At 57.9% G+C, this 13528-nt stretch overlaps 5 protein-coding genes across 5 annotated transcripts; 2 read left to right on the forward strand and 3 right to left on the reverse strand.

The window, feature by feature from the left end:
- Positions 1–29: 29 nt before the first annotated feature.
- TRAVEDRAFT_19528 (uncharacterized protein) lies at positions 30–1748 on the reverse strand (the record flags this gene model as incomplete). Its single annotated transcript, XM_008037851.1, has 12 exons — positions 30–41; positions 95–128; positions 192–299; positions 364–413; positions 477–522; positions 687–954; positions 1011–1099; positions 1156–1229; positions 1291–1374; positions 1431–1452; positions 1510–1536; positions 1594–1748. 12 exons carry the CDS (start codon positions 1746–1748, stop codon positions 30–32), a joined length of 969 nt encoding a protein of 322 aa, XP_008036042.1.
- A 705-nt stretch (positions 1749–2453) lies between these two features.
- On the reverse strand, positions 2454–4199 carry TRAVEDRAFT_46261 (uncharacterized protein; the record flags this gene model as incomplete). The annotated part of the gene is made up of 13 exons (XM_008038202.1): positions 2454–2465; positions 2522–2555; positions 2610–2717; positions 2781–2830; positions 2883–2928; positions 2989–3030; positions 3094–3355; positions 3421–3487; positions 3558–3635; positions 3693–3776; positions 3869–3890; positions 3959–3985; positions 4045–4199. 13 exons carry the CDS (start codon positions 4197–4199, stop codon positions 2454–2456), a joined length of 987 nt encoding a protein of 328 aa, XP_008036393.1.
- A 461-nt stretch (positions 4200–4660) lies between these two features.
- TRAVEDRAFT_28389 (kinase-like protein) lies at positions 4661–7679 on the reverse strand. Its single transcript, XM_008037970.1, has 9 exons — positions 7121–7679; positions 6688–7064; positions 6328–6632; positions 6042–6268; positions 5853–5990; positions 5631–5784; positions 5451–5565; positions 5156–5394; positions 4661–5092 (listed from the first exon to the last, which is right to left on the reverse strand). Exons 2-9 carry the CDS (start codon positions 6944–6946, stop codon positions 4889–4891), a joined length of 1641 nt encoding a protein of 546 aa, XP_008036161.1. The 5' UTR covers positions 6947–7064; positions 7121–7679; the 3' UTR covers positions 4661–4888.
- Positions 7680–7882: 203 nt separating this feature from the next.
- TRAVEDRAFT_71221 (uncharacterized protein) lies at positions 7883–10117 on the forward strand. The gene is made up of 6 exons (XM_008038915.1): positions 7883–8001; positions 8064–8103; positions 8157–8319; positions 8370–9162; positions 9214–9475; positions 9530–10117. Exons 1-6 carry the CDS (start codon positions 7932–7934, stop codon positions 9867–9869), a joined length of 1668 nt encoding a protein of 555 aa, XP_008037106.1. The 5' UTR covers positions 7883–7931; the 3' UTR covers positions 9870–10117.
- Positions 10118–10530: 413 nt separating this feature from the next.
- TRAVEDRAFT_71222 (uncharacterized protein) lies at positions 10531–12677 on the forward strand (the record flags this gene model as incomplete). The annotated part of the gene is made up of 2 exons (XM_008038916.1): positions 10531–11466; positions 11524–12677. 2 exons carry the CDS (start codon positions 10531–10533, stop codon positions 12625–12627), a joined length of 2040 nt encoding a protein of 679 aa, XP_008037107.1. The 3' UTR covers positions 12628–12677.
- Between the last annotated feature and the right edge of the window lie 851 nt (positions 12678–13528).

The following is a 13528-nucleotide window of genomic DNA, read 5'->3' on the forward strand; positions in this document are numbered from 1 at the left end:
ACAAGAAAGCCTTCCGGCGCGCGTACGCGTTAGAAGTAAGCCTGAGATTCATCAGATATCGCGTGTTAGGCTCAACCGTTGTATGGACACTCACTGCAGCATTGGGTGGGCTCGCGACGCCCCCAAGTCTGAGTGCGCCACCGTAATTAGCACGTAGGTTCGCAACAGAATGCATGCGATATGCGACTCACACATTGAGCGGCCAGGACGAGAAGAAGAACGTGTAGCGGCCCGTCTCCGCGCACTGCTTCGAGAGCGCCTCGAGGTCGAAGAACTCGCCGATAGGCATTCCCCACAGCCTATCGCAGGAGCACCCAAGTATCAGCGTGCGGCCATGGCGACAAGGAAGAGAGGGGCACGAACCCGAGCAGGGTCTGGTGGAGATGCGGGACCCCTTCAGGGACAGGCCAACGCTGCATAGGTTACGCCGGTCTCAGATATGAATGCCGACAGCATACCGACGTCGCGCGACGTACCTCGAGGGCGGGCTGGTCGGATGCGATCGCCGCGAAGTGGTTGTTCCTGTCGCGCATCCGATCAGCATTGGACATGCGCACGACGCACGACGCGATCTATCATCCAGGGTGCCTACCAGAGGAACCGTTTCATGTCGTCGCTCTGCTCGATGCCCGCGCTGCATTGAGTCCTTGTCAGCCCGGTCCTTACGCTTCCTTGCTGTCACTTACAAGTGCTCAGCCTTGTCCCGCTCCGAGAGCCCGTCGCGCTCCTCCTGCGTGCCGCCGTGGTACCGCTGGATGAAGCCGACGCGGAGGAGCAGGATGTCGCCGCGGCGGAACGTGATGCCCTCCTTCTGCGCGCACGCGATGAGGTCTGCGGCGGGGACGGCATGCGTGGTCATCGGGTCGTACGGGAGGCGGCCGCCGTTTGCGTCGGAGTAGAACTTGACCATGTCGAGCAGCACGCCGCGGCCGCAGATGCCGTGCTGGGCCCAGTCTGGTATATGGTGAGGCTTTCGGTGGAGTCAATGTATAGGGTGGAGAGGAACTCACTGTGAATGCCGAACTTGATCAGTTCGGGGTCGATGTTGGTCGGGTCTGGGATTGTGATGTGTCCATTCTGGAAGGAACTTGCTGGAGTGCTAAGGCGCCGTTTGAGTACTTGAGTACATTCTGAGGTGTTCATGGCTGTGCTCACCCTTGGTAGAACAGGCCGTGCTTCAACAGCCCGAAGTGCTTCAGGCCGTCCCATTGACTACCTGACTGGGTGTTCTAGAATAATGCGCCAATATCAGTCCCAGTGCAGTACAGTGTAAACCAGGAGATGCTTTACAATGTGCAGGACGTCGTCATGGACTGCACCGCGGTCGGCTTTGAATATGATCTCATGGTGCGGTGGAACACGACCGAACGCGGGCTGATACACGCCGATGGGTCAGTACTATGGCGCGTAAGTAAACTTAGTTCCATTACTTTGTTCGGGAACTGGATGGGCCTATAGCGCTTTCGTGTGAGTAAAGCCCGCACTGATGACATCACCATAGTGCCTCACCAGTTCAAGCAGACAGCTTTGCCCGTCCTAGCACAATAGTCAAGTCAATTAAAGCTGCGCCGAAAGCGACGGTAAGGGACGCACTTGACTTCCTTCACGGCTTCCTTCATCACCTCGTCGGTCAAGAGGTTGATGGTACCCAGCTGGTCGTCCTTGCCCCAGACCTCCCAGGCGCACCCAGAGAAGTCCTTGAACGTCGGGAGCTCGTCGTACGTGGGCAGCTGTCTCTCGGTCGCCATGGTCGTTGCAGCTAGATGAGTGCGGGAATGCAGGCTCTGAGGTCAACGAGCGGAGCTCCGCGTGGTTTAAGTAGGTTGCAGGGCTGAGTGCTGCTGCTTCCTATCGTGCTTCCCTCCCCATGTCCCTGGCCGCTTTGGGTTGGAACACGGGCCGGGTGTGTGCGTGACCGTTCGCAGCCGGATCCGCAAACGCGTGGTGTTATCTGACGAGAGGATGTGCGCGTGAGCCGCCACCCAAACTCTCATGCTTAAGATGGGCAAGGAAACAGGATTGCTGTCGCGACTCACCTGATCGATGATCACTGCAAAGTAGACTGTCCTGCAACATTTCGGTCTGTTCCGCGGCGGTGAGAACAGGTTGCACGAACGTTGACGTCGACGCGCAGTCGCAGTCAGACGGTACGGCGTGCACCCACGCACGACTAAGAATACTTGTGTCTCGTATACTAAGCACCAAGCGTCCAATAGCACTTCCTGGACGGGTGCGCTTCTGCGTCCTCGGGGTTCACATACCTGACGACAGCGTCATTGAGTTGAGTTTAATATGGAAAAAGGTCGGGTCTTCCATTAATGTCGTTCACTCAGAGAAAGATCTCACGAGTTCAGATAGACTCTTCAGCTTCCAGCGACACCTATCGTACATTACGGGCTTCATTATCGACACGCGTCCAGAGCCAGGACATGGGAGACCGGGGTGCCGGGCTTTCAGAAGTAGGCCTGTCCGAATCGCACGTCAGTTACGGTATCCTATGCACGTCCGAGGGTGCACTTACGGCTGCGTTAGGCGGGCTCGCGACGCCGCCGAGGCTATCGGTGGTCAAGTTTAGCAACGAATGTGACATACGTGTGCGCGCGACTTACACGTTCAGGGGCCAAGATGAGAAGAAGAAGGTGTAGCGACCGGACTCTGCGCTGTGCTTCGAGAGCGCCTCGAGGTCGAAGAATTCGCCGATGGGCATGCCCCATAATCTGTAAACGTAAATTGTCAATGCTTAGACAAATAAGGCGCAAGCAACCGGTGCGCGCGCGTACCCTAGCAGGGTCTGATGGAGGTGCTGGACGCCCTCCTCAGGAGGCCAGCGCTGTGCCAAATTCAGAAGGCTTCTCTATTCCTCAAGCCAAGGCTGTACTTACCTCGAGCGCGGGCTGGTCGGACGCGATAGCGGCGAAGTGGTTATCCCTGTGGAATTCCATCAGCCTCGAATCTTCTTGCGAACGTAGCGACTAAATGGCTACTCACCACAGGAAGCGCTTCATGTCCTCCGACTGTTCGATGCCCGCACTAACAAACGCCCAGTGAGTAAGTCTGGTCGCGAATCAGCGCACGAACGCAGCCAGCACGCACAAGGTCTCCGGCTTCGATCCGAGCGCGGTGCGCTCGTCCTGAGTCGCCGCGTTGAAGCGTTGCATGAACCCGACGCGCAAGATGAGGATATCCCCGCGGCGGAACGTCACGCCCTGCTGCTTCGCGCACGCGAGGATGTCTGCGAGGGGGATCGGGTGCGACGTGAACGGGTCGTACGGGAGCCTTCCTCCGTTCGCAGTCTCGTAGAAGCGCACGAGGTCCAGGAAGACGCCGCGCCCGCAGATGCCATGCTGCGCCCAGTCTGCAGGATGCGATTAGAGTAAGTGTGTGACGCACTGCGCGAAGGGGAGGCGGGGAAGCACGTACTGTGAATGCCGTACTTGATGAGCTCCGGGTCGATATCGGTGGGGTTGGTGATGTTAAGGTTGCCGTCCTTGAAGAAGTCTGCCGGAGTGCTGCAAGTACCCGGTCAGTGCAAGCGCTCGCACTTCGCGGAAGAGTACCTGCCCCTGGTAGAAGAGGCCGTGGTGAACGAGGCCGAAATGCTTCAGCCCGTCCCACTGCGTGCCCGACTGGGTGTTCTGGAAGCGGATGAGTGTTCGGTTGCGCACGCGAGCCTAAGGAGTGGATCCACTTACGATGTGGAGGTGGTCGTCCATCACGGCGCCAAACATCTTATGGATGATGATCTTATGCTCTGGTTCCTTACGGGTAAACGCAGGCTAGAATGGCGGCAGGTCAGCCAGATTCAAGTCGCCTTGTCGCTGCGGGGCGCCTGCCAGTGCGTAGGAACGGAGCGCGCGTGGCTGCATACCTTCGCGGGAAAGTTGATCGGCCTGTGCGTTGAAATGGGGTGAGCACTGCGGACATACGCGGAGATAGGGTACATGGGTATGATACTGACCAGTTCAAGCCAATTGCTTTGCCAGTCCTGCACGTATGGCGGTGAGCCCGGAAAGCCCGATAATCGCCCAGAACTAGGGAACGCACTTAATCTCTTTGGACGCCTCCTTCACGAGGTCGTCCGTCAGAAGGTTCACCGTGCCGAGCTGGTCGTCCTTGCCCCAGACCTCCCAGGCACAGCCCGAGAAGTCCTTAAACGGGGGCAGGTCATCAAAAGCGGGCAGCGGGCGTTCAGCAGACATAGCGCTGGATGATAGTGAGGACGATATGTGGGCGGATACGCTTTGGAGCCTCGCAGTGGGGTTGTTATATGGGGGCGCCATACCCCAGTGGCTGGCAGTGATAGACGATCGCTGTCGTACGGGTATTCGGAACGAGACCGACCGAGCTGCGAGGGCGACAGAGCCAAGACCCGCGAGAGCGCAGGCGTCGTCGCAAGGGCGCGGACCCAGCCCCTTAACTTCCTGAGCAGGGCATCGTGACCCAGGGAAAGAGTCGATCTCGCCGGCGCTCATGCCGTACACTCAGCTGACGAGCCCTAATGTCATCATCTGTTCCTCTCACAGCTGTGGCGGAATCCGCGTGCACTCACTAAACCATGTTCAGGGCAGCTGCTCGTCGTCTTCGGCGCCCGAGGAATGTAATCCCTATGTTGTGGCATCCGACGCCGACTGAGCTGCATCGGGGGTTCAAGGGGTCGATGGGATCGTGCGCATCGTTGAAATTCAGATATTATGTTCTGCCTTTGATGTCTACTAATGTCCGCGTACTATATAGCCTCGAGGTTCTGTCGACGGGCCCGAACGTAAACACGGCACCTGATGGGCGACGTTCACAAGGAGATCAGATAAAATGTACAAATTCTGGAAGGAACACCGACAGCCGCGTCTCCGCGAACAAACCGCTAGATGCATTCGCATAGATCGCACGATCATCCACGAATGAAGGGGTGCACGAGCGCTTCCTTGGGCGTGATCCGCTTTGAAGGGTCCAGGGCGAGGCACTTGTCGAGGAGGTCGACGAACGCCAGCAGTAGCTTGCTCTCCTCATCCTTGAGCTTCACGGAGCTAGGGGGGAGCACGCGTTGCCGAAGTTCCCTGGTCGGCTGCGTCAGATGAACCTTGCGTACGACATCCTGTGGGAGAAGGCACACGGTTAGTCCTCATAACTTCCGCGGAGCTCCGTGCATGACACATACCGAACCCGTAACACGGTCCTGTTCAACGCTGAGAAAGGCACCGAGGTCATCAAAGTACTGTTCTCCGAATTTGGCGCGTTTGATCATCTTGGAATTGAAGCGGCCCTTCAGCTCCTGCATGAGCAGAAGCATGTGGTTGTTCGTTCGTCCAGGAAATAGGATCTTTCCCGTGTACAGCTCGTACAATGTGCAGCCAACGGACCAGATATCGATTGCAGGATCGTACGGGTGACCCATGACTGTCGGAGACAGAGTCAGTATCGTACAATTTCGGGGACGGGGCTCGGTCACTTACTGATCTCAGGTGCACGATAGAATCTGGACACCAGATAGGGCGTTATGTCGTTCTCGGACGCATCTGAGGCGGAGCCCAGATCGCAGAGCTTGAGCACAGTCTTCTGTTCGTTCACCTGTACAACACGATCGTGATCGCCGTCAGCTAAGCGAATGATGAGGCCGTTGCATGAACACTCGCCAAGATGTTATCGGGCTTGATATCTGCGTGCATGATGTTGCATTTGCGTAACAAGCTTAAGGCAAGGAAGAGCTGGTGGGCGTACGCGCGTACCGCGCGAATATTCAAGCCCACGTCTTTGCCGAAGCGTTTTACAACTTCGCGAAGGTTCATGCTGTAGGGTCAAAGCATATCAGCCCATCTGGAATGCCTACGTAGCATATGCAGGCTGGTGATACACACCTCATGTTCTCGAACACAAGGCACAGGTGTCCACGATGCTCGAAGGTGCGTTCTAACCGAACGATATGCTTCTTGTCATCGGGGTCTGCTAGCTTGATCTTGTTCAGAATCTGCGCTTCCTTGAGCCCAGCCTTGTACCTGGACCATCGTCAATAACGGTCAAGCAAAGGACACACGAGATGGACATACATAGACTCCTGGCATCGAACGATCTTAACGGCGACCTCCTTGCCCACCTCGCTAGATTCGCCCTGTAGAACACGAGCTCTGACGACATTGGCGAACATGCCTTTACCGAGCGATGAGAAAACTTGATACCGCCCGCTGTCGAGTTGCTCGCCCAATATGATCTGGTAGTAGCCTTCGGAGTCGGCGGCAGAATCGAGTGTCGCAGTGACGATAGCCATAGCAGGCTTCTGCGCGAACTCGTTATGAGCAACGCCACACATCATATGCAGAATTCAGAGTGACTTACCGCTACTCGCTTGACCTTCTTGACCTTCTTGTCCGAGGTGGCGACCGCGAACATGTCGTCGACGTCTTCCTCTTCCTCTTCTTCCTCCTCGATCACCTCTACGTCCGCGTGTTGGTCCTTCGTGCCCCACACACGTTTATGCTCATCCTCGCGCCGATCCAAGCTAGGGTCGTAGTCGGCTGCAGACACCTGCTCACCTGCCCCATTCTGCACCTTGGTCTGTACCTGCTCTTCGTCGTCGCCCTTGGCGAGATCGAAGGTGCCAGGGGTTGGCGACGCCGATGCTGTTTGACGTGCCTCGGGTCCTGCGTAGCAGGAGAGGTGATTATATGCGCTTCACGCAGACGTATCATGACTTACTGGAGCTGTCCGCACGTGCAGACTCCGCACGACCGGGGGTGCCTACGGCGCTCTGAGCCTGAGATGGGAAATTAGATACATCAGGCGTCGCGGGAGGCGGCTCAACCGCACTGCTAGGTCCAGGGCTCGGTGTAGGCCCTTGGCTAACATTCGAGCTTGCGATGCCAGCATACTTGGCGAGGATAGCTTGCCGTTTAGCACGACGCGCAGCAAGGGTGTCTTCTATTGGAGGGGGAGACGGCGGAAGGTCAAGGTCCATCTCAGGCTGTGGTTCCGGTTGGGGCGGCGGGAGCGGTTGAGCTTGAGGTGGAGGCGTTCTCGGACGAATGGGACGGGACCGTGATGGGGAAGCAGCTCTGACCGGCCTTGGAGAGATCCTAACAGTATGCATAAGACGACGTGTGGCGAGTAAGGTCAGAAGAACGACACTCACTCGCCTTCCTCTTTCTCATCTTCGACTTTTGGCGGAGGGGGGTATGGAGCTGAGACGCCGTTCGTACGGCGGTCCCTTGGTGGCGAAGGACGTCTACGCTCATCTCGACGCCGGTCGTCCGCGCGGCTGCCATCGCGCCGTGCGCCGCTCTCCCGGGGAGCGTGACTCTTATCCCGACCGTGGTCCCTCTCTCGGTCTCTGTCGTCGCGCCGAACCCTGTCGCGGCTGTGGTCGGGCGAGCGACGCCTGCCATAATCACGGTCCCTGCTGCGACGCCTGTGCTCTCCGCCTCCGCGGGATCGCCTGTCGCTACTAGAGCGTCTATCGTCTGAGTCCCTCCTCCCTGGGGGCGGCTTTCTCCTCGGCGAGCCTATTGGTGCATCCCGCCGGTCGCGTCCATCCTCTCGAGGTCTTTTGTGCGATTCAGCATCGTTTGGGCCATCCCACGCACGCTTAGACCCTGATGAGACGTTAGCCATGTCGAACAACGATTGATTGTGGTTTACGGGGGACCGCACGATGACAAGAAAGAGTTCGTTGTCGCTGAGGACGGCGGTGAGGGGGTAATGGTGGTGGTCGTAAGCGAACAAGCTTTGAGTCACGCACAGGTCCTCGGAGTGACGCAAGACGCTAGTTCGGCTCAAAATGGCGAGCCGAACCAAGGCGCGCCTAGAAGCGCGCCGAACTGCACCGCGTCGCGTGGTCGAGAAGTCCAACAACGACCGAGCCACATCCCGCGCGCAACATCGACCACGACGACCCCGACCCCGACTCCGCGACGCCCTCGACAATCTGCTCGCCGCCGGAAGCGATGAGCAGGCGACAATCGCGCGTATCTATTGACACCAGGCAGAATGACACACTCCTGGAGTTCGAGAACTGTGAGCTCTGACCTCTCCGTCTCTATGCTCTCACACTCATTTGGCCGACACCCACTCCGTAGTCAAGAAGAAGTTTCTCCTCGCAAACAAGCATATTACAAAGTACGTTCGCCCGCGGATGTTTCTCACCGGCGACTAACGCGTGGACGTGCTAGGTTGAACTCCACGCTGAGCGCACGGATTGAAGAACTCAATGCTCAGATATCTACACTCTATGTCGAGAACCTCCGTCTGCGGGCCTCCGAGATCGCCCTCTGCTCTCAACTGAAGAAGGAGAAGGAGAAATCACGAAAGATCTTGTCAGATACGGAAACTGCGGTGCGTCCGTATATCCTCGCACGGTGCTCGCAACGTCTGACGTCGAGCAGACACATACTCTCATGAAGCAACTTGGCCTCATACGCAAATCATGGGGAGTCTCACACTCACGCTCCTCCACCCCGGAAACCAACCCACCACTTCCCCGCGCACGCCGACCGATCCCGGACCCGAATGTCTCCCCACCACCCAACCGACTCGCCAAAGCCCCAACGTTCCCTGGTATCATCGAAGATGACGAGGGCAACGCCTCCTCTCCTGAAGATCCCGAACCTGACGCGGAGATCGATTCAAGTCCTCCTATACCGCGGAAGCGCAAGTCGAAACCTAGGACATCGAGCTCCAGTTCGAGCCGACTACCGATCCCCTCGCTCAAGGCGGCCTCCCCTCCAACCGTAGAAACAGTACACATCGAGTTCGAGGAAGCATTGGGCAAGAGCGGCAAGCGGAGACCCACGCGGAGGCAGAGTGGTTTGCTTACCAGCGTGTCTATCACGGCAGTCACTACAGACAGTCTGGACCCACCACATAGCCCCGTCCCCGAATCGCCTCCACGCGACGCGTTTGACGAGGAGGATGCTGCAGGGGAGCCTGACGAGGACGAGGTAGAGGCAATCTTGCAGGCAGTCACGAAACGACGAGAGAAGAGGGAGAAAGATAGCGAGCGAGGACGTGAATTGGACACCGATTCCGCGGTGGAGAGCGTTCGACCACGCGAGCGGAGGAAGCCTCGAGCGGTCGAAGATCCGGCGGATGCCCCGGAAGGGAGCAAGTACAAGTTCAAGGATGTGACAAATGCGCAAGCGAGTCGCGCGGCTCTACCCGCTCTTGATACCACATCCAGTACGTATCAAAGTCTCCACATTCACGCCCATGTTCTGATACACGATTTAGACCATGACCGACGACGTACACCGGACGTCGACATGCCTTCCTCAGCCACATCCACAAGCGTCGCAAGCACCTCCACGCGCAACTTCCTCTCCACTCCTGCTACGACACCCGCGCCTTCTTCGAAACCCATGTCTCACCTCCCTACGCCGCGATCATCAAGCCCTCTCGCGGAGCCACCGCAAACCGACTCGGAGGCTGCGGTTGGCGGCCGCGAACGCCGAGTGCGGAAGAGTGTCAACTACGCTGAGCCGAAGCTGAACACGTACGTACATATCATCTGACAATGCGTGCACCCTGACACTGAACGCATGTGCAGTAAGATGCGTAAGCCGGACCCAGCACCTCCGCCCCCGGGCTCGAAGCGCAGTTCAGCCGCATACGAGGACGCCCCGCCGATTTCCTCCCGGTCTTCATCGTCGCACTCTGGTGACGCAGACGCCGAGGCACCTGCACCAGGCACCATACGGCGGAAGAAATCCCGGGCGCATGCTGCACCGGAGGACGAGGAGAGCGAAGGCGCACAGGCGGACGCAGAGTACGGCGGTCTCCGTACCGGGTCTTGGGCGAACGTGGACGGACGACGACGAAGCGTGCACGTATCCAGCTCGCGCAGGCTAGAGGGCGATGACGCCCGGCGTCACAGCATGGCTGTATAGGGCTGGGACCCTGGATGCGACGCGCTGGTGATCGTCGTGTTCGCGACGAGGTTACGATTATGGTGATGACTTCTATGATACGCATGATGATCCGCGAGACCTCCACTTGACTTATGGCGTCTTGTTTCTAATATCCGGCCTTGACCTCGCACTAGCAGAACGCAATAGCCACTGTATTATATGTATCATACAAGTACCTTCACTCCACGTTCTATCCTTCTGGGTATGCTCTATCACTGGTTATTCGAGCACGACTTATACGCGGTATATATGCACTGGTGTAGCGTTTCTAAACGTACATCGCTTGCCGTGAGCCTTTCATGGTAGGGACCGCAAATTTGCCGCGAGGGTAGCACTCGTCCTGTCCTCGAGCTCAGCCTCCTTCAGCCTGAATTTCAAACCTCGCGACTCCCGCGGATGTGTTGACAGTAATGCCCCCGATTACGTAAATAATCGAAAACATACCCGTTCGGGCCTAGCGGCGCTTCGGCCTCAGTTGTGGCTGCTTGAACTTGTCTCGAACGGCCATACACCTTCCTGGCTCTCGGCTCTTTCTTGAACTTCTCTTGGCTGGCAAACAAACGCCTCTTGGTTAACGAAACTCTGGAGTCAGGCTGTGGCTAGACATCGATATCGGGAGGTCGCAAACACACAATCCATCATGGAAGTTTCATCTTCCGCAAGTTCATCGTTTGAGTCGGACACTCCACCACTCTGTGAACTGATTGACCGCATGCATGCAAGCCTCATCTCATTACCGGAGGAACTATGTGCTGCCTCACGCCCGTCATCCCCGACATCAGAAGCGCGTACGGCAGCGTGGAAGAGCGAAGTCGCACACGCCGTGCAAGTCGCGGCAGGGGACACGACGCACCCCAAGTGGGGTTACGTATCGCGGATCACCAAACTAGCATGCACGAGTCGTGGCTATATCGGCATAGCGCCCGGGATCAGGATTGGAGACGGGAGGAAGGTCGATGTCGGCCAGAAGTTCGAATGGGCTTTGCCAGAGGCGGAGAAGGACTGGACACGCTGCGAGAAGAGGTGGGAGGCGGCTGCCGATGCGGAGAAGATGAAAGCGAAGACCAAACCCACGTCCAAGGCGACTCGCACCTCGAAGTACTGGGCGGAGCCTGTGCGGGACCAGCCAGAGGCATCGTCGTCTCGGTCAGCCATCGCCCCTGCGCCCAGGAAAGTGGACATCGTCCGAGAGAAGGTCGAAAGGTGGCAAGCTACAGTGGCTACAGTGCCCGAAGACCCGCCGGCCTCGCAGATGACAATCGACCTCTCTCAGTCTTCGAAGACCGATAAGACGAAGGGAAAAGCGAAAGCGAATGAGGCGCATACGCCCAGTGAGAAAGTGCAAGGGTCGCTAGGATTTCCGGTTGTGAAACGTTCGAGCGTCATAGATGCGAAAGGAGGCCGCGGCGCGGCTTCCAAACCCAAAGCTACACCACCAGCGCGTCCTCCAACACCTCCAAATCACAGCCACATGCCGCTAGGGGCCTCGAGACCGCTATCTTCGCCCGACGGCCAAAAACTACCGGTAGACCAACAACATCAGGATGTTCCTCATATTGCGGAAATGTCAGAGCTTGTCAGTCGTCCCTCGTTTATGCGACGTAATTGTGATTCACTCATGTTATACCCGCAGTCCTTCTTTCCCCCGTCCTTCCCATCGCAGTTGAAGACCTCGACGCCTCCCCTGAATACCAAGCGCCGAAAGCCCGCGCCCATTGCGCCTTGCTCGCCTCCACCATCTTCCCCTCAATCGTTTGCATCTTCGAAATCATTCGACCCATCTCGCCCGCAGCGCCGAGAGCATCGATTGACATCCTCGAGCGCCCCCGCTACTTCGCCAGCGCAGAGACCATTGAAGCGTGCACGAACTCCAAACTCAACTGTCGATGACCGCATGGAGGTCTCACAGGCGTCACCGCTCGCTAAGGCCCCGCCCCCGAAGAAAGCGCGCACTGCGCCGGTTTTGGATCAGGAACCACCGATTTCGAGCGGTCCGCAGTCTGTACCGCCCTCTACGCCCCCGCCCACCACTTCTCCATCCAGGGCCCCTGTAACTCCCGTCTCAAGGGCGAAAGGGCTGGGTAACGCGAAGGGTCTTCCAGTGCCGACTACCCCAGATAGTCACCCGCTGCCCACCCTGACTGAGCTCCTGGCGTCGTCCCGCCGCTCGAAACCGCGCCCACGGCCGCCTTCGCGCAAACACACCCCGCAGAGCCACACAGGCTCCCAAGCTAAGCCACCCGCGCAGGCGCAGCACGACGCCGAGTCCGAGTCCGAGCTGCCCGTGGTGGCTGAGGATGACCCGGAAGACGACCCGGAACCGTCCCCGACGAAGACATACTTCTCCTCTCCTGCCTCCGGTTCGTCGGACTCGGGCTCGGTCGTGAACCGCTCGCCTATCTCGCCCCTGTTTTCGCAGCTTCCTGGCGGGTTCAAGCCGCGGTTCGTGTCCTCGCAGCGCCCGAGCGCGAACGAAGATGACCCGTTCGTAGGCGCGCAGAGCCAGAGCCAAAGCCAGGGTCAGGGCCTTGTGCGCGGCAGTAGCGGCTTCTTCGGCATGGGCTACAATTCTCAGTTTGATGTCGAGGGACAGGTGGACCGCGTCAGCGAATTACTGGAGAGGGATGTCGATTACAGCGGTTGGCTACGTGATCTGGATGACGAGGACGAGCCAGAGGCGCAGACGCAGTCTCAGGCGCAGACCCAGAGCCAGGGTGCGGTTGGGGTGGGATACTGATGTAGAAGAGGGTGCTTTCTTCCTTTTTCGCCGGTACTGTCGGATGTATGTTTCTCAGCACGCTTAGATATTGTTCGCTCATGCTAGTTTAGTGTATACACCGCTATCGCAGAACGACGATGTGCCGCAAGACTTCGACATTGACGGCGTTCATTTACAACAACTTCGAACGACTGCATGGTCACACACGCAGTCTCGTGAGCCATGTGTCGCCGATTCTTCGCCAACATGGAAGTAGGTGGGCGGACACAGCATGCGTCTACTATCTGAGGAAGCACACCGCTCTCTCAGCCCAAAGTCAGCCCACTGCCAGGGTCATCGACGAAGCTCCAAAGATTTGGGAGGCCTCATCTGCAATTCCAACAAAGTATCAGTGCGAAGTCACCACGGAGTGTTGGGAGCAGAGACGTCCTTGAGTTCGTTCGTATGAGGCTTGTTGGATGCCGCTCATATCACGGTTCCCAACATACCCCGGCACACCTGGTGAACTTTGACGTCAATCTCAGGTACTAATACCTCTATTATGGTACCGCAGCAAGCCGCTCCAGATGTTTCGATGTATACCGAAGAGTCTGTAAACGTCGATTTATGGCTTGCATCACCTCGGGCGTGCTCCTCCGACCGGGATCCATGAGCATCGCGCACGCGATCATCACCCGTCGGGCGCAGTTACCGAACACTCTGCATATACCACCTACGTACGACGGCGCGCCCTCATTCCCTTGTGATTTTGAAGGTTCGACGCCCTGTTCTGCTCAGTTGCGAAACCGCCGCACCCAGGGTGCGGCGCTCGATCGCCCACAATTATTGGGCCTGGACGACCACACCGTCACGGCGCAGCACAGCGTGCCTCATGAACGCCAGCGCTATGTACTGCCACCGCGGTCGGGCGTGCGTTCTT

The sequence above is a fragment of the Trametes versicolor genome, assembly GCF_000271585.1.
Source record: "Trametes versicolor FP-101664 SS1 unplaced genomic scaffold TRAVEscaffold_4, whole genome shotgun sequence".
NCBI classification, from domain to species: Eukaryota; Fungi; Basidiomycota; class Agaricomycetes; order Polyporales; family Polyporaceae; genus Trametes; species Trametes versicolor.

Excerpts from the sequence above, each read along its gene's own strand:
- TRAVEDRAFT_28389 (XM_008037970.1), bottom strand. The coding sequence starts at position 6,946 with ATGGACCTTGACCTTCCGCCGTCTCCCCCTCCAATAGAAGACACCCTT. Across the intron at positions 5,991-6,041 it reads GTTCGATGCCAGGAGTCTAT|GTACAAGGCTGGGCTCAAGG; the intron begins GTATGTCCATCT and ends ACGATGGTCCAG. Across the intron at positions 5,093-5,155 it reads AGGACCGTGTTACGGGTTCG|GATGTCGTACGCAAGGTTCA; the intron begins GTATGTGTCATG and ends CTTCTCCCACAG.
- TRAVEDRAFT_71221 (XM_008038915.1), top strand. The coding sequence starts at position 7,932 with ATGAGCAGGCGACAATCGCGCGTATCTATTGACACCAGGCAGAATGAC. Across the intron at positions 8,002-8,063 it reads ACTCCTGGAGTTCGAGAACT|TCAAGAAGAAGTTTCTCCTC; the intron begins GTGAGCTCTGAC and ends CCCACTCCGTAG. Across the intron at positions 9,163-9,213 it reads CGCTCTTGATACCACATCCA|ACCATGACCGACGACGTACA; the intron begins GTACGTATCAAA and ends TACACGATTTAG.